The following is an 18,610-nucleotide window of genomic DNA, read 5'->3' as shown; positions in this document are numbered from 1 at the left end:
GTTTGAGTGTGCAGTTTACCTCATCATCACCCCATCCAAACCCAACCGGGGAAAAAGGTTTGACGGGTTGTGGGAAGAAGAGGGACGAGAAAAGAAAAAAGCGATCGGAATATCATGGCACCGAGCGATGTTACATACAGGTAGACTACCTGGTCAGCAAACGCACGTACATACAGTAATCCCCAGTTCCATTCTTTCATCATCCCTAGGGAATATAGCCCGATCATTTGCACGTCAGCGGGAACCCCCATATCCTGGGAAAGCTAGTTCAGTCACCAGATATAATAATGGGCCAGGCCCGACGACATCATGGAAACGAGGAATTGGAGGGTCAAGGCCAAGGTGAAGCTGAAGATGCCTACAACCCATTCGCGCAGTTCGTCTGTACAAGTACGTCTCAAGGAAGACTAAAACTTTTGATAGCATACACAAAAGTACAAGTACTCGCAAACGGCACACGAGTGACCCTGTGTGATACCCTGTCATGTCTTACTTAGACACTTACTTAGACACACGGGTTCATATTCTCGTCACGACCTGATCTATCGAATGGCCAGGCAGACAGGGAGCGAGCAGTACACCAGGCAAGGATGAGAAGGAAAGGAAGCATGTAAAAAAAAAGAAAGAAAATAGAGTGCTAAACTTAGATCGGCGATGATAGCACTGCCTTCCCGACCACCCATCTTTGGTCTCCTGCGTTTGATTTATTGTTGGATCTCTGGAGGACTAGATGAATACGGTTTCCTTAACAGTGCAATAACAGCCCTAGGCCTTGTTTGTTTGTTTTTTGCTTTTTCTTTCTGTGTTCAAAAAAAGATGCTTAAAAATTTTATTCATTCCATCGCTCTAACAAACTAGAAGATCTCAGTGCATCCGATAACAGTGGGGGAAGGGCTGGGCAGTGAACAAAAAAGATTGAGGCAATACATACTTGTATGACATCCCCTCCCCACACCTTCAAGCCCTTTCGTTTCAGATGTGCACTTTGCACTTCGAACCCGCCTCAGGTTCCAAAAGTCCAAAGCTTTTATCCGACGAGAGAACTTCTTTGGAGTACAGTACTTTCTTACTATAGATAGCAAGGCGTGCGTGATGCGTACGTGACTCAGCCCTCGAGGGATTGCTAGACATTACGTATGCGGGAGATGCCGCTCAATTGGAAAAGAGGATCAAGTCTCAAGAGACCGCCCAAGCACCATATGCGCTATCGCATTTCATACCCAAAAAACTAGATCGCCGTTGCGAGGAGTCCTGTGCGGGGGAAGGGGAAAAAAAAACCAGTCATTTCTAACGAAGAGGGGCCGATTAAACCGGTGAGTATTTCGAGTGATTGTTTATGACGGGGGTATCCAGGTTGCACGAGACTTCTGGGCGAAGGAATGCTTCTGACGAGTAAAACTTGAACCGGTGGGGGGGGTGAAGAGGGAGGAGGGAGGGGTGGGGCAAGGATGGCAATGTAACCAGCCAATGATAGACGGGCGCGCGACAAACGAGCACAAGACACCCGTACCGCGCAGATAGTCTACGGGCACACCAACTCTGGGATCGCAGGGCTCGATTTATGCACCGCGTTCATCTGGCCATCTGTGCTCGAGTGCCGTAGTACCAAATCTATGAGGCTGAGAGAGAAAGGGCATCCGGTATGGTAGGGCGAAATGTGCTCCTCACCGCACCGCGGGGTAGAGAGGACGTAGTATTAATTAGGTTCACCGATCAAAACAACCCAAGGCGACTCTGACAGGGTGACAGGAAATTGGAGAAACCTTTCAGTTTGTGCGGATTTGGCGCGAGAGGGCGCGAAAAATGCTATCGATAAGAACCCGTCACGGTGGGACTAGCCTGGGGTGTCGACACTTTTTCCCCGCATGGCTGACAGGGGCGGTGCAGAAATAAGTCTCCCGTTCAAGAGGAAGAGGAAGAATGGGCTGGTGGTGGAATTTTGTTGATTTAGCTGGTAATTCGCTCCTTTGGGGTCATTGGTTTGTATGAAATTTAATTTAATGGGGTTTGCGCGTGGTTATCTTATTGCACTCTTGGTACTGTGGTGTACTATCATATAGTACAGTACATGGATTCCACGAGATGGAGCCTAACCGTAGAGGCAACACTACCGGTACTGTAGAGGTGCAAAAGGGAGAGAGGAGTCGGGGATAACCGAGGATAACAGGTCATTTTTATTTTATTTTCTTCTTTAAGAAAATACTAGTAGTACCGGTACTTGCTCGAGTACGAGTAGAGAGCCTAGCCCTGTAATATTTACCATAAAAGTATGGAAACTACTTGTATCATACTGTAAGAACTCGAATGGACTGACATTGTGCCAAGACGCCAGAGCTGACTCTCCGAGTATCGTAAGGTCCGGCCATTTTTCTCCTCCATAACCTCCGGAAGCGGGCTTCGAGGTGTGTCTTTTGTCCCCTTTCCGGGGGTGAAAATTTTGGACTACCCAGCACATGGCCCGTTTATTCGAGTTCAAACCGTGTTTGCTTCCGGAGGGAGACACGATCGCGAGGGCTATTATTGGCACTGGTAGAACTGCCATCCACCGGTGCGATACGGCACAGCCCGGGGGGTGCTGAGCCATGTCGGTGTTGGGTTGAGCAGAAAGTCCGTTTCAAACCCTTGTCTGCGAGGGACTGTGGCCGTTGTTGCGAGTAGAGTACCGTAATACCTGTATCTCACAAATCTGGATGAGTGCATGCATGCATATTAGACTCCACTATTTTTGCTGGGGGAAGGTGCATGAATAGATGGAATGAGTACTTGTAACTTGTGCGAAATGTATCAATATTCCCCAGGCGGATTGTCCCCGGAGAATCACCGTAAGTGTATTATGTCCTATCTATCCATGTATGATAATGTACTATTCGTACAAGTACAGTATGGTTCCGGCACCTTGGGATCAGCACACGGTGCTATCTACTCGTACAATAGATTCAGAAGGCTGGTCCTAATATAGCATGTGACCTAACCGCTTTAGGCAATATCTTGGTATATTACTCAGCCGAAACATTTTCTTCTTCCATACCGACACAAGGGCTGGTCTCCGAAACATACCGGTACTCGTACCCAAACTTTACCTCAACTTTAAGGGCTACAGTACTGGTATTGGGGGGGTCCTCTCTAGGGTGAATCCGCTCTGTAAGGATTTTCTTCACATGATTTGGAATTACGCGGGTAAAATAACAACATGTGTCTTTAATCGAATCTTTTCTCCCGCTCAAAATCACAATTCAATTAAAGACGGCAAAGAGAACAATGTTATTGACCAAATTATGGACAAAACCCCCTTCCTTATAGCCATCTGCCCCCAATATCTCCCACGAGCCTGCGCCGTTGTTCAGGAGATTTGCGTAGTCTATAGCCATCGCCTCACACACGACGACAAAGTACCTGTGTTCTGCACCCGCAATATAAGGAAAACCAACACGAGCTCCTTCTTGGCAGCGCGACAGTACCATATGATACCAGTATCGAGGGAGAGCCCTAAGAGAGAAGGAGGTTATGCTGGGCCCAGAAAGAGTGAAGGCTAGGATCATCTTTTTTTTCCGTTTTTTGGTTGTGCCGGTATCAACCTGGGGATACTGTATCTGGTTTCCTTGGGTTGGGGGGGGGGCTTGAATCCAGGGACAATTCTGTTTGGGTCGCGGCTCCTGCGGTAGATTTTTCCCCTTCTCTATGGAAGAGACGGCTGGAGACTCGATGTGCTCGTGCTTTACTGTATTTTTGGAATCGGATCGTTCTATTTTCCCTTGCACTGTACCCACGGTAACTAAATCATTGTGGCGGGTTATGGTAGTTTGCTATTGAGAAAATTGGTATCCCTCTCACATGCTCACGAGATTACATGGTTTGCGGTACAACTGCTACGAGATGACTACCCCCTTCTCCGGATGTACCCCCCTTAATCCAACTGTAGCAGGGTAGGATAGGCTCGTAAATAGTGGGTAAAATATCTCCGGGACCGAGTTTGGTGATTATCTGGTGGTATAAGGTTTTCTCATGTCATGCTTTAACATACTTTCGCTCGCTGCTTCACGAGGGTTTAACTCGCGGGCTGGCACGGGTTCGTATCGCACAGGTATTACTTCTCATGTGCGGAGTGAATAGCGCCTATTAACTGGAGGTTAGTCCAGGTAGTTGGACTGCAGGTGCTTCGTACGGTAGCTCTCGGGTGCCATGCCTTAATCCCCCCGGAGCCTTGAGTGGAGGTACCAGTAAGCTACCGTGCCGAACAATGATCAGCTTCTTGAGAGCCTGGGGCACTGGCTGTGCTACACATCTGTTGGGTACTGTACCCCCGGCAACTGTCGTTCCGATAACTCACTTGAGGCCTTAATCTATCTATCTAGCTTTATTCTCGTATCACACTCAATATCAGGTCTTGCTAGCAGCACGTACCCGCCCCGCATCTATGTGCCGTTCCCAGACGGAAGGCCGCATATGGTACGCTACGGGGTCACTGTTCTAGGAGAATCGCAGCCCCGTCGGTGCGGGGCGAGCACTGGAGGGCAATATCGTAAAAGTTCTTGACGCCCCCTATCTGATTACCCGTGGAATTCAGCCCGTCAGCCCATGGCGTAAGTTTGGTTTGGTGCAAGTAGGCTAAGAGAATTGTGAATACCGGTTAATGAGATCTGGCACACCTAGTGAGCAAATCTTTCATTCTGCCGGGAAGGCGGTACCGGTGATCCCTCTCAAGAGCAGTGTCTCTAAATCCGGAGATTACAGGGCAAGCGGAGGCAGCGGATCCCGAAAGATTTCGCAGTACCACGGAATACAATTAGGATAATACTTGCCAACCCTGGCAACCGGTCTTCTCCCCATTTGAATTTGAATGATTAACGTCTTTGGACTCCCTACCATGGTTATTATAGGACGGTTAATGATTCCGATGCCGTAAGAATTGGCAAGTCCTTGCAGCATAATTTGTCGAGATTCGTTCGTGGCACCTATCTTCAGCGCGGGTACTTGCAGCGCTTTAGAATCGCACTCGGGGTTGATCTATTCAGTCACTTTTCATGTCAACGGGAAGTGAAGAAACTAGGTAGCTATCCGTTTGAACGTTCATCTCCCAGACCGCTGACACTGTGGAAAAACTTTTGTGCTACCCCAGTCACTATCTGAGACACTGGTTAATAAGCAACTTTCGTTAATTACTGCGCCTCGGGGATGTGCAAACTTCGGACCGCAGCTGATATTGGCTGAATTCAGACCACAGATACCGTAGTGCAGTACTGTACCGGTCAAGGCTATGTGATTCTGGTCGCACTCGGCATCGCTGAAGGACACGAGGTAGAACCTTAAATATCTCTGTCTTAGACACCACAGGTGGGCACGAAAAATTTTCATCCTCAGTAGTTCAGGAGCTTGCTTGGTCCTATTTTATTTATTTATTAATCTTTTCGCACCTAAGAAGTGCAAATTGAAGGCTTTGAAGCTACCCGGGGTAGCGCCATGGGTAGCAAAATCTGTGATCACTGGAACCACTTCACGATGGTGTTTATTGGATGCTGCAAGGAACTTTTGGTATCATATTCTATCCGTAGGGTGGTGTCAGAGATTCAGCTCTTTAGTTAGTTATCGGCCTATCAATTGAATACTTTCAGAGTTGACATTGAGTGAAAAACATTTCAGCTATCGTGTCGATTGGGAAAAGCAACGTGTGGGGATTAGGAGAATTTATTTCTGTGCGCGTCGGGGGGGGGGGTCCTTGGGGTTCTATGTCAGAACCTAACTTTAGGTCGCTGGCTATGCACAACGATTTCCGAAGTGAACGTGGTTCTCCTAGAGAAGCGGTTTGGAAAACGACTCCATCGCACCCGGTGAGAGATAGACGAGTTATCTAGTGTGTTTGCCTGCATGAGGATATCATTGTGCAATTTTACATTGCAGCAGAGGAATGCTGGTACAGTCGCACCTCGCTGTCCCGGATGGCCAAAATCCGCAGAATCTGTCCGGGACAGCGGATTATCCGGGACAACAGGGTACGTTCTGGTGCAAAAAAATTCAGATCTCAGAGAATTTCGTCCGGGACAACGGGGGATCCGGGAGAGCGGGGTCCGGGACAGCGGGGTGCGACTGTATTCATCGGGGAGGGCAGAATCGGGCAATCTCCACAAACGGTTTGGATGTCCGTGGATAGCACTTTGAGCGACCCAAAGTAGTAGCAACAGCGAGAGTAGTACGATTTCCTTACTGAGCTTCATCGGGACAATGTTTATTTACTCTTTACTATAGGGGGCAATGTCTACCCACTTCTGTAAGAAAAACATTCACGACCAAAGTTTACTATCAAATCCAAGCTCCCCAAGTCGCTCAGCTTTGATTAGTTATCTGCTTAATTGGGTTGAAATAGTTGTACTGTACTCGAGTACGTTTTTTTTGGGTGCTGGTCCATCCAGCCTGTAGGTGCAGTGTATGATACGTGTAATATTATGATCCTGTTTATCGGAGGATATCCGGGTGTCTGCTGGCACTATCAACCCTTAAACCCTGCCACAGACACGGGGCCATTCGTCATGGAGTTGAAATCCTGCCTCTTTCAAGCTGAGCCGCGTTATTTCTTTCACAGCTTTCTACATTGCACACATCGAGTGGCCATTCCTGTGGCATCCAAGACGGAATGCTGCCGCTAGGTTCACTTTAGTGTAGTGTCGTGAGAAATTGTATATAAGCTGCTGGCGGTCGAAGCTCTTCAAGAGCACACACGAGGCGAGAGTTCGCATTCGGTCCATCCACAAATACCGTTCCTCACCCATCTGAAGACAAGCATTTCAAACAAAAATGGTTGGTCTAGGGAGAATCCTCGCATGTCTAGCTGTCATAACTTCCGAACTGGTAGTCTATGCGGCTCCCAGCTGTTCTCCACGTCTCAACCCTCGAAGTACACATTTGTATCCCAGGGATGAGATATGCACCGCGCCCTTCAACCCCTCGGTAACCGCGCCCAAACCTAATCCATGGAATCCTTTAAGCAACGCCGAAGTTATCAATCTTCTTGCATGGCTCCACGCTCCGGCTCAGGGGTTAAACTTGACGGCGTTTGATAACGCGTCGGCTTGGGATAATCGGGTTGAGGTTACGGAACTTTTGCCACCGAACAAGACTGATGTCCTGACCTATTTGGATGGCTCAGGGCCCGCGCCCAAGAGATATGCTAGGGTTGTCATCTCTTTCGGTGCGACAGAAAATCCCTACTGGCAAGAGTTCATGGTGGGATATGCTCCTTCCTTCGCTTTGGTGCGATAAATATCGAGTCTATTTGGGATCTAACGATTGGGATCTTGTAAACTAGGTTGGCCCGATTCCGGTTGTGCAAAGCGTTACCAAGATTGAACCACTAAACTACCTCTACAACAAGGGGGAGGGGAAATCTCCGAATTATGCCGCAGATGATAAGGTTCGAAGAGCATGGCTTGGCCTCATTGCATTAAATATGTCTGACATCACTCTGGATATTTTGGGAACGGTAAGTTGTTGAGGTGCTCCGACTCTGGAGGATCTTAAAGCTTTTGCGCGGTGGGAGCGTAGAATCCACTGGTAGTTGATTGCTAATACTCTCCATTAGGATTATGGTAATTCGAGCCTCTGGGGGATAGACCCCCTCTGGGAAGAGAACGGAAGAATCATTAATTGGGTTCAGTTTTGGTCTAACCCGACTGGCGGCTACGATTCTTCCACTCTTCTCCCTCAGGGTCTCTATCTCAAACTAGGTTAGCCGCTTGTCCAACTCTGGCCCCCACTCCCGCACACTCTAGCAAATCCCATTAGGCTAACTTGACTGGTCAGACATCACGGGACGTGATATGAGCGGGTGGAAGTTGCTTAACATTCTCTACGACAACAAGCTTTACAAAAGCATTGACGAGTTTCGGGCTGCTTGGAAGTCTCCCGGCTTTAGAAAGCTCGCCAAGCAAGCCGACGGAGAGTGGGCTGGCACCGGCCAGACTGGTACAGCGCCCCCGTTAGACATACGATCTCCTCCAATACAAATCCAGCCCGACGGACAGCGGTTCGCAGTCGATAAAGATGCCAAGTATGTTGAGTGGATGGACTTCGCCTTTTACATTGGCTTCACTAGGGACACCGGGGTCAATCTATATGATGTTAAATACAAGGGCAAGAGAATCATTTATGAGCTTGGCTTGCAAGAGGCAATTGCCCACTATGCCGGCAACGACCCCACGCAGAGTGGAACATCGTATATCGATAGTTTCTACGGGTTTGGGCCTAATGTATTTGAGCTGGTTCCCGGCTACGATTGCCCCGCCTACTCCACGTTTCTCGACTCGACGGTGCATGTGGATGGCAACACCACGACCCATAAGAACAGTATCTGCTTGTTCGAGCATGATGCCGGATATCCCCTGCGGAGGCACACCGCTGCTTCCTACGTTTCCGTGACTAGAAACACCATCTTCACACTTAGGTTTGTAGCAACGATCGGTAACTATGACTATGATTTCGACTACAACTTCTATCTCGACGGCTCAATAGAGATTAAAGTGAGGGCTTCGGGCTATATTCAGTCAGCTTTCTACGCCCATAACGAAGACTATGGATATCAAATCCATGATGCCACATCCGGGTCCATGCATGATCATGTTTTGAACTTCAAAGCGGATATTGATATTCTCGGGACGAAGAATACGTTTGAGAAAGTCGGCATCGTACCGGCAACCACGGAGTAAGATTGCCGGGGCTTCTTTAACCTTTCTTTTCTAGGGGTCTTACGATGCTGACCCCCTACCTCACAGCTATATTTGGTCGACTTCCCCGCGGAATACCATGCGCCTCGAGCGTTCTTCGGTCAAAAATGAGGACGAAGGAAAGATAAATTGGGCCACAAATGGTGCTACCATGTACGTCGTCGTGAACAAAGATCAGCCAAACAAATTCGGATCATCCCCTGGATACAGGATTATGCCTGGTGAGTGGATTTCCTAAAGGGCAAAGCCAACATAGGTGATGCTCGAGAGACTGAAGAAGGGAAAACGGTGCTAATGATATCTCTGGGAACCGTTTAGGAGCCGGAACACCCATCCATCTCACCATCCAAAACTCTAGTAACCTTCAAAAAGCAGCGGAGTTTGCCACTCATCACCTCTACGTTACGAAGCATAAAGACACCGAACTGCATTCGTCGACAGCTGCAAATTCAATGAACCCGAAGGATCCACTCATCAACTTCTCAAAGTGCTTTGATGGGGAATCGTTACTCCAGGAAGACATGTGCGTAGTATCTCTGTCCCTCATACTATCTGATGCCAAAAAAAGACAAAAATGGGGAACACCGCGCTGAAACCAGGGCACGCATCTCAAACAGCGTCGTCTGGTTCAATCTGGGAATGCACCACGTCCCCCACACCGGAGATCTACCGAACACCGTCTTCACCACAGCCCAATCCAGCGTCTTCCTCTCCCCGCACAATTACCTACTGAGCGACCCGTCACGTGCCACGTCACAACAGGTGGAAGTCAACTCCGACACCGGCGACGCGGGTGTGACCGTGAACACGTTTGGCTCAACTTTGCCGTCGTGCACGAGACCCGATTTGGTAAGTGTAAAAAAGTTCTTTTCCAAAAATCACCTTTTGCTTTCTTTTCTTTGCTTTGCTTTTGGGTCCATTTTTTGGCTGACGCGCTCACCTGTTCGTGAAACTGCCTGGTAGGCTGTGCTGTATCCCGATTTATGCTCTTATCAGGGCCCGCAGAGAACCAGAAAGTTCCCGTACGATGGGAACCCGGAATAGTCAAGTTGAACTGAATTTAGTCAACGATGGGTTTCTTTCCTTTTATTTTATTTTTATTTTAGCTTATTTATTCATCTATTCACCTCAAATGGCTATGCAGGAATAAATAATTGTAGTGTGGAGGAGCGGGGTAAGTATTCAAGTATGATAAGCAAATGTGAATGAATTATTACCGTACAATTATTAGTGTTGGCACAAGTGATACAGAGGCGAGATAAAGGAGCAGAGTACGGCTTCAATGTTACATTAGCCCGGTTACTTTTTCCTTGTTTTGCGAAAGATCAACCTGCCCCCCCCAGTCGTGGTATGGTAGGCAGGGAAACGGACGGACATTTACGACATTTCTCCTCTCCAGGTTTCTCGAGAGGAAAATAGTGAGAAAATAATGCTGTAAAGGAAGGGAACAAAAAAGAGCGGAATTTGTGTAGGAGAGAGGAGGAGGAGGAGGCAGTGTTGCAGGATGGTCCGGTGAGAAAAGCTTGTCTCTCATACAATGTCGCGAAATAGTAGTGTCAGTGTTACACTTGGTTATTACAGTACAGTAGCTGCGAAGGTGCATATATATGGTTCCCTTACCCTATCCAAAACTATTTCGGCTCCCCTCCCTCATTCTCAGTGCATCATAGCAGCGGAATGGCATCCGTAAAAATCCTGTAGTGTACGGTACCCGTACTAAATTTGGCCGTTGTGCGGCGGGGCACCAGGAAATCCAATGAGGGCGCTAAGGTGGCAAGGAATAATTGCAGTATTGTTAGTTGAGCTAGTGTAAGTCCAACTTGTGCGACTAAGAGGGCGCTGTTGCTCTCTCTCTCTCTCTCTGTTCTCTCTCTCCAACCCAGCAACCAAGCAAGCATGATAAAGAAGTAAAAGAGAAAACGCCTGTGCCCATGAACTCGCCGTCCCAGAGAGGAAAGAAGCAAAGCCATATCCCCATCACCACCAACCACTACACGGAGTTCGGCTCCTGATTAGCCCCCGCTTCCGTCGCCGCTACCGCTAACTGTTGACGTTTTACCGTAGCTTATGTTGTCATCGGCTTCTGAAAAATGAAAAGAAAAAGAAAAAGAAAAAGAAAAAGAAAAACGGAGAGGCTCTAAGTATAGCGCGGTCATAGTATATCACTCGGTCATTGTTGGGGCTGTGACCAGGTGAGATGGGGAGAAACGCAAGAAGGAAAGAAGGAAAGAAGGGTTTCTTGGTTGGGCTTTGTGGGAAACATTTTAGGGCGAGTTGTTGTGTGACAGGCACCGTCAAGCGTTTGTTCACCTTTTTTCCTCCCCCCTTCACTCCGAAAGGGAAAAAGAAAAAACAAATTTTTCTGAGCTGCTTTTCTTTTTTTCTTTCTTTTTTCTTCTTTTCTTTTCTTTCTTTCTTTCTTTCTTTTTTTTTTTTCCTTTTCCAAAGAGGTCATCATGGTGGTGGGTTTCATTCATTGTACTAGTACAAGTATCTTGACGTTAACTTGCTTTTTTTTTTTGTCGTTGTGTTCCCAGTGCGAGTATACGTACCGTACCGTTTAAGCAAGCACGGTACTATATTTTCTTTTTTTTTCCCCTTCCCCAGCTCCAATTCCGAGAATTCTTTTTTTCCAATGATCTGCCCCGATTATTTCATTTTTTTTTTTTTGACTCTTGGGAGGTTAAAAATGGGAAGGGGAAAACGCCCCCGTAAATTTTAGCGGCGCGAAGGAGAGAGAGGAATGGTAAGGGGAGTAGAACCCGGTGAAAGCTTGAAGGGACCTACCTACCTGCGAGACAGATCTCTTCTCTCTCTCTCTCTCTCTCTCCGTGACCTACCGTATCTGACATGCATACATAAAGATGAGAGAGAGTGTTCCCCCCCCAAAAAAAATGAAACAATGGCTATCTGAACGTACGATAGCTGAAACAGGGTGTTTTCTCTTTTTCGCAGTGGAAGGAATATATATATCTACGGCTGAGCCCTTTTTTTTCCTTTCTTGTTTATATCCTGCTGTACGGTATCGTCCTTTCTTCCCTCTATCTCTGGCTCACTCACAGATCGCAACGACCTCCCCCCCCGCCACACCCACACATCCCTGTGATTCACACAGACCCCGGCAGGGGACAACCGTACGGTACAGTTACTCCTCAATAACCGTAACCCCCCCCCAATCTTGGTCGATATATCTCACTTTGCTTCACTTTCTCGGGATATTGATTTTCCTACTTGTACTTACTGGCTCGCTTTTCTTGCTTTTTCCACCATAGGTTTACTTTTTTCTTCTTCTTCCATCACTTCTTTTTTATTTTGTTTTGTTCTTCCTGTGACTCGGAAGGTTCGGTAGAGTGTGCTATGGGAAAGGGACTGACCGCATTCCACTCAATCACAGGCGTATCGATAGCAGGCGAGGTTAATATAACTTAGATTTTATTATTATTTTCTTTGGAAAAAAAAAAATCCAGAAAAATGGTCGACGTCCACTTGGGGGTGTGCCAAAGTGCAAATCAAATCGTGAAGCTCGAACTTGATGCATATATACCGGTGATATAATACTCGTATAAGCAACCGGTACGGTACCTGGACCAGCAAACCGTTAAAAGTGCAGTTTGCGCATCGCCTCAACCATTCTGTACTCCATCCCTGCAATAGTTTATCGGAGGAGGGGGGGGGTGTTTGTAAATATGCTACCACGGGATGGAGACTGGTTTGAAAGAGAGAGAAAAAAGGTATTTGAATTTGGTAGCCCCGTTTAGATGGATACTCCAAGTGCTCGAGTAGAGGCTCGATTGTGAGGGTGGGTGGTGTGAATGCAATTTGTGGACAAACAAGATGCTTGCAACTCTTTGGTTTCTTTTTTTTTTTGTCTTTCTTGGGTCCTTTTGCTTTATTTATTTATTTTGTTTTATTGTCCGCTGTTGTATGTAACTGTATGGTTTTTGTGTTCACGTTCTCTTACTCGTACTATTGCTTTTTCTTTTTTTTCCTTTTTCACCTTGTTTCCGTTTGAAGAGAAGAGTCAAACTGGAGTGCAGAGGGGGATCGTTAGTTGTGTAGAAATCATAGGGTTCCCGAATGAAAAACATACTTTCCTACCACGTTGATATATTAGTTAGAGTATTTGGGATTTCCGAGCTATCCCACGCCGGTGGGGCATGCCGGGGTGTCACTGACTGGGTTCTCTCGCAGTTGCGGCGAATTCATCCATTCGCTCTCTCTCTGCCTTTCCAGGACCAAATAGAACTCGAGTATACGGTAGTGTTCCACTGGTTACCCACACACCACCCTTCCTCCTATGGGCCCACACTTTAGGGAACGGCAGTTTGGGCGAGCGAAAAATATATGCTCACACTGATTGACATACTCCCCAGGGTCCTGTCAGACTGAGAGGTCGAAGACCAGGGAGATGGAAGTGGGGGGGTGGGATGGCAGCGGCGGCGGTGGTGGTGGTGGTGGTGGTGGTGGTGGGCTGTGGACACAGTTTGGGACTCATTAAGATGAACAGTTGGAAAAAAACTTATTAGTGAATTACCGTAAAGGGAATTTTGGGTCACCGACTTGACGCTTTCGGGTTATGCGGGTAAAAAGTACTTTGTACCTCTTTGATTCACAGCCAAAAAAGTCATTGGCCGAAGGCAGGCGGGGTGCACAGCCAAAGCGGAGCACGGTGAACTGGGTCTCGACGTGGCCCTCGTGGTGACTGTAATGTAGCAGGGAAGGATAATGGGTCAGGCGCCGGGGTGTCGATTTTTATTTTTTTCAATAATTAGCAGCATTTTGAATAGAGCCTTGTACAACCACACTATCCCACCCCGTGAGTGCACTCATCCATCTAACTCTCTCTCTCTCTCTCTCTCAATACCCTATCCTTCTTGACTTGGCGAGGCTGAAAGCCTTAAAACCTCAAGCAATCGCTCCCGTTTACCGCAGTTGACGACTATTACGAGACTTTATAAACTCGGCGAGCACTCTTCTTCTCCGGACTCTCTCGAAATTCGAAAGTGTCAAAGCGTACGGATACCCAGAGAGACTCTTGTCCTTCCAACTCTTACGACGAAAGAATTGCTATTGCTACTACCACCTTCTGCATACAGTAACTTTCGTCCTCTCTCTACCACCACCACCACCAGAGCCAACACTCTTATCAAATATTCAACATGACCAAAGCTTGGGACCGAGAGAAGTCGAGGATGCATGAGCTGTAATTACCTCCTCCATTTCTTTGTCCTTTCTTTGAAGGTGGCCCACCCAGCTGACATTTGATAGCTACATGGTCCGCAATATGAAGTTATCCCAAATGCAAGAAATCATGCGGGAACAGCACGGCTTTACAGCAAGGTAATTCCTGAAGAATAAAACCCTTACAGGAAAAAAAAAAAAAACTAACGCTTATAAAAAATAGTGAGCGGGCATACAAGCAAAAGTTTAAGGAATGGAAGTGGTTCAAGAAAACTCCGGTAGGTCCCTTGATCTCCATTCCCACCTGCCCCACCAGTTCGCCCTTGGAATGTTTCAATTTAAGTTTTTGCGGGTGTCTCGGGCGCAAGAGAGGGAGAGAGAGAGAGAGAATAAAAAGCTTATTCAAAGCTCCTAGCGCAACCAAGGAGTAAACCCAGACGCGATGACCATCAGCCTCGGGCGACCGTCGCCCACTTCACGCTCGTACGGACACTCCAGCGCCGACCTACGAAGGTGTTCGGACTCGAGTTCTTTAAGTAGCATGGACCACCATCATGGCCAGATGCCCCCCCCGACCCCGTATCCCGACCCAAGTGTAAGCCCCGAACATAGCGTTTATCCAGCTACTCAGCACAGCTTGTTGGGCTTGGGACCCGTTCACAGTCCACAGCCGGTCGTTCGAGATACCTACCAAATATCGCTACCACCAGTGGCGGAGTTACAGTTGCTGCCTTTCAAAGAGTCTGTAAAGGATAGTGTAAGGACGGCTCAGATGCACCTGGACTCGGGGGATCTGGAACTCGCGGGGGATTACCTTGAGCATAGCTTGAAAACTTTACAATGGTTGACTTCCAAGGGGTGTCGGTAGATGACGATTTTTCTTCTTCTTTTTTATTCGTTAGGGACATGGGTTTTTCTTCTTCTTCGCCTCCTCCTCCGCCTCCTTCTTCGCCTCCTCCTCCTCCTCCTCCTCCTTTCTCCTATTCTTTTCTTTTTACATTCGTTATTCGGTGTTATTGTCTTTTTTTTCGTCTCTTTTTTTCTCTTATTTCCAGGGGCGTCAAGGGTTCGACGATCAAGGGCTATCGTTATGCAAATTTTTTTTATGGGAAAATGCACGAAAGCGAGAGGGGGATCAAAGTCGATGCGCATCCTTTCCGTGGTTAATGTGCATTACACAGATTAGAACTGTCACATCCCCCAGATGTGGACCTGCAGATAAGAGCCTTCTGACTAGTGAAAGTCGGCTCAAGAATACAAATCATCTTCAAGAAAACAAAAAAGGAAAAAGGAAAAAAGACCAATCAACCAATCTTTCACGAGTGATTAAGTGTGAGCGCCCAGTAGGAATTTATTAGGAAATAAGAAAGAAAGAAAAACCCCAAAAGACTCCCTTCTTCTCTGGTCAGCTATGCTACTGATCCTGGTAGGCCAGATCCGGCGCCTATCATGTCCTTTTAAAATAGAAGTGGTCTGAAATCAGTTAGTGCGTTATTGACATCGGTGCCCTGTCCATCTGCCTGCGGCAGGCCGATCAATTGGGTTTTCCTCTAGGCTAAGGCTTTTGGTAAACCGATTTCCCGAATGCCCCCTCCCAGAGTGCTGTACGGTATATCCCAAGGCTGAGAAATCTCGCAACTTCTCACATTTCCCCGCTTCCCAGTGATCTGCGCATTCCCGTCCAACATGGAAGCTTGAGGCAGTTCTGATGGGATAGAGGTCATGAGAGATCACTCATACTCGCTCTTTCTCGCACTTTGGCTCATCCCGTTAGGCCTTCATGATCCCTCATATCCGTAAGCCCTCGGCTGGGTGCATTCGGGCCTTACCGCTGCTGGGAGGGAAAGCTCTGGGTTTCCGGAGAACCTCGTGGATGAGATGTAAGTAACTTGAGACTTTTTTTCTTTGTGTGTGCTAGGGCACTTGTATGATATGACACCTCCTAATTCCAACTCGCGACTTGAGCCCGATTCGAGGGATTTCTCACTTTCCCTCTCTCCAAAAGTCAGTAATGTGCAACTCTCGGACTCCATAGCTCTGGACTAACAGCATGATGCCGCCGGCATGTTTTCTGGGGTACCGTAGCAGATCATTGATAAACCTTTATCCTTGTACATCAGTCGGTTGCATCATTTTCGCACCGGCACGTGTTGGAATCATCATCAGAAATCACTAGACTGGGCTCACACTCGCTCACTGACATGCATATATTGATATCGCACCTTTCTATCTTCTTCCCACTCCCGACAAGTAAGGAATTTATCTCACCCTACGCGTCATCTCCGCCGGCCATACTGGGGACAGATGGATGTTCCCATGATCACCCTTCCCATTACTTTGGTGACCGGCAGGTAAATTCGTTAGTAGCCTGATCATCTCGCACCAATCTATCCTACTGTTCATTCATTACCATAGGTTGACTTCCCTCGCACGCCCGTTCATCGTAACTGACCACCAACCGCACTCCCCATCACATCCTCTACCCTCCCACAACCCGATCCATAATCCTAGCGGAGCTATTTCATTCCACCGAAGAAGTGGGACCAAGTCCCTCTCTCTCTCTCGACGAGACCTACATGTGCGGAGCGGGCCGCCAAAAAAGCCGCCGTCTCAAGCTCAAAAGCCCACCCCCCCTCTTCCCTGGGTATTCCGTATCACTAATTGCTTTTTGGAAGGCTGAACGAGGCTGAGAATGTGATTGAGCTTTTCCCAGGATACCCGAGGAAACTTGAATGTTCAGATTGACGCTCCGGGATTACAAGTGTACAGATATCGGTCCGCGGTACAGAAAGGTACTGTAATACTGACACGTGGGCCTGGTCGGCCCTCATTCGCGGGGTTTGCGGTGTTTTTATTCACCACCGGGAAGAGGGTGGGATAAGGATGGGAGAGCATAACAGCTTCTCGAAGTGGGGTGGGGGGGGGGTAAAAGAAAGAGAGAGATCAAGGGAAAAAAGCGCCTATCAACTAAATACCGAGATATCAAGGGTAAGATTCGCATTGCGGTAGTGCAGATGTTTATCGCTTTGGTATTTTATAATCGTCATGTGTTTTATGAAATGTATGTAGGTTTTTTTTCCCGCTCAGGGAACCTCAACATACTGACGGTCCACTTAGCTCGGGCTTTGGCTACCCGAGCGTGCGTCGCCCGGCAAGAAGCACACGGTGTGTAAAAAAAAACACTAGATTTCCGGAATCCTGGAGAGGCTCTCACCCTACATCACTCGTTCTGGTTCTCTCTAGCTCCATGATCGGCAAGATGGAGACTTTGGTTGGCCGTCGACGATACGCTCCTTTAATCGAGCATTCCATTGCGAGAAATAAAATACTCACGCGGACAAAAAAGAGTTGTTAAGGCCCATACTACAGTTCCTGTGCTTTCTATTCCCTGCTTGCTACTAACCAACGATATTTTTTTGATTTTGATTCCCCCCCCCCCCCGAGGGGCGAGGAATGAAAAAGAAAGAGTCTAGGTCTACCTATGCGGTAGGCGCGGTGTCTTCCATTGTGGGCTTATTGGAATTTTTTTTTTCCTGTGTCTCGAGATTTTGTGTGGGTATGCCCTTCGGTGGGCTTCTAATTATAAAATACCTCTTGGATATCTATCTCCCTATGGATTAACCGTACTGTACCTACTATACCCATACCCTTCACATACATACATGTTGGCTAGCAAGGTGGGTGGTTTGGTGTGAATCCCGACAGTGAATCTCACCAGGCTGTGCAAAAACCTCAAGGTCAGAAATTCGCAGGGAACTAACCAGAGGAATGCAATAACCCATTGGTCATAGCGTTTTGTTGTGTGGGAAAAGGGGGGGGATATTTTTCCCAGCGGGTTGGAACGAGCCCTGGTCGACTAATCGCGGCCAATCACTGATATCCCGGGTGCACTTGGGCAATAGCTTTCTCCTTCTTCTGTTTCGTTTGATAGGAGAAAGAGCTCCCCCCCTCCTCTTAAGCTCGGGTTTGCAAGGTATGGTTCATGGAAAGGATAATGGTACATGGATCTCTCCCCTCGCGATAGCTAGGGCAGCACGGGAACGACATCGGCACACAAACCTGAGCGTGAACTTTCTCGAGGAAAACTACTTGCTGCGATTCTCCAGGATCATGCTGGGCCAACGACTCCCTACATGCTGTGGAGTACATACACAGTTACCGATAGCCTACGGTATCATGCCTGCGTCAGTGCATTGACCGGAAGTACCCCTGCCATTCGACACCGAATCGTGCCAAGAATCAAAAAAATCCGATCCGAACAATCAGGCAATTGGTCCTTCCTCCAACGAAGACGGTTTCCAATTCTGGCGAAAAAAGAGCTATTTGCCTAGGTCCGTGTTGCCAAGCGGTCTGGGCGTCGGAATTGATAGGTTGGCCAGCGAGCCATCCCCAGTTGATTGGTCTCCAGGTTTTCCGGAATGAGACGGATACCGTTTCCCCCTCGAACTGGACGGAACGAGGGTTCCGTCATGAAAGATCACTCGCGCATGATGTTTGATTGACATGGTACCCGGTACGAGCTAATATATCGTGGGATCGTGAAGCGTGTTCAACTCATGCGGGAAGTGCCGGAAGAGGTGTAAAAGCGTGCCGCATTGTGAGGGTGCACAGTTGGAGGCGATGCCCTTACTCCTCCTACCCGGCTTTGGGGGTGTACTAAATATAGTACCGCTTTTTCAGCATCAAAAGGACACTGCAGTAATAACAGATCATCCGTA

At 47.8% G+C, this 18,610-nt stretch overlaps 2 protein-coding genes; both read left to right on the top strand.

Annotated features, from left to right (window-relative positions):
- Nucleotides 1-6,720: 6,720 nt before the first annotated feature.
- Nucleotides 6,721-9,935, top strand: GSTUM_00008554001 (uncharacterized protein). XM_002840123.2 has 8 exons: nucleotides 6,721-7,215; nucleotides 7,298-7,471; nucleotides 7,571-7,715; nucleotides 7,792-8,689; nucleotides 8,760-8,932; nucleotides 9,030-9,234; nucleotides 9,329-9,560; nucleotides 9,675-9,935. Exons 1-8 carry the CDS (start codon nucleotides 6,787-6,789, stop codon nucleotides 9,753-9,755), a joined length of 2,337 nt encoding a protein of 778 aa, XP_002840169.1. The 5' UTR covers nucleotides 6,721-6,786; the 3' UTR covers nucleotides 9,756-9,935.
- Nucleotides 9,936-13,587: 3,652 nt separating this feature from the next.
- GSTUM_00008553001 (uncharacterized protein) lies at nucleotides 13,588-15,190 on the top strand. XM_002840122.2 has 4 exons: nucleotides 13,588-13,914; nucleotides 13,980-14,051; nucleotides 14,116-14,170; nucleotides 14,308-15,190. The coding sequence occupies exons 1-4, from the start codon at nucleotides 13,871-13,873 to the stop codon at nucleotides 14,758-14,760; spliced, it is 624 nt and encodes a 207-aa protein (XP_002840168.1). The 5' UTR covers nucleotides 13,588-13,870; the 3' UTR covers nucleotides 14,761-15,190.
- The last annotated feature ends 3,420 nt before the right edge of the window (nucleotides 15,191-18,610 follow it).

The sequence above is a fragment of the Tuber melanosporum genome, assembly GCF_000151645.1.
Source record: "Tuber melanosporum whole genome shotgun sequence assembly, scaffold_48, strain Mel28".
NCBI classification, from domain to species: domain Eukaryota; kingdom Fungi; phylum Ascomycota; class Pezizomycetes; order Pezizales; family Tuberaceae; genus Tuber; species Tuber melanosporum.
The sequence above is the reverse complement of the archived record's forward strand: the minus strand, read 5'-3'. Positions and strand labels throughout refer to the sequence as shown.

What these genes read in the sequence shown, in the direction of transcription:
- GSTUM_00008553001 (XM_002840122.2), top strand. Translation starts at nt 13,871, where the DNA reads ATGACCAAAGCTTGGGACCGAGAGAAGTCGAGGATGCATGAGCT. An exon ending in AAGTCGAGGATGCATGAGCT is followed by an intron (nt 13,915 to 13,979) that starts GTAATTACCTCC and finishes GACATTTGATAG; the next exon opens with CTACATGGTCCGCAATATGA. An exon ending in AGTGGTTCAAGAAAACTCCG is followed by an intron (nt 14,171 to 14,307) that starts GTAGGTCCCTTG and finishes CAAAGCTCCTAG; the next exon opens with CGCAACCAAGGAGTAAACCC.
- GSTUM_00008554001 (XM_002840123.2), top strand. Translation starts at nt 6,787, where the DNA reads ATGGTTGGTCTAGGGAGAATCCTCGCATGTCTAGCTGTCATAACTTCC. An exon ending in CCTACTGGCAAGAGTTCATG is followed by an intron (nt 7,216 to 7,297) that starts GTGGGATATGCT and finishes CTTGTAAACTAG; the next exon opens with GTTGGCCCGATTCCGGTTGT. An exon ending in ATCGTACCGGCAACCACGGA is followed by an intron (nt 8,690 to 8,759) that starts GTAAGATTGCCG and finishes CCTACCTCACAG; the next exon opens with CTATATTTGGTCGACTTCCC.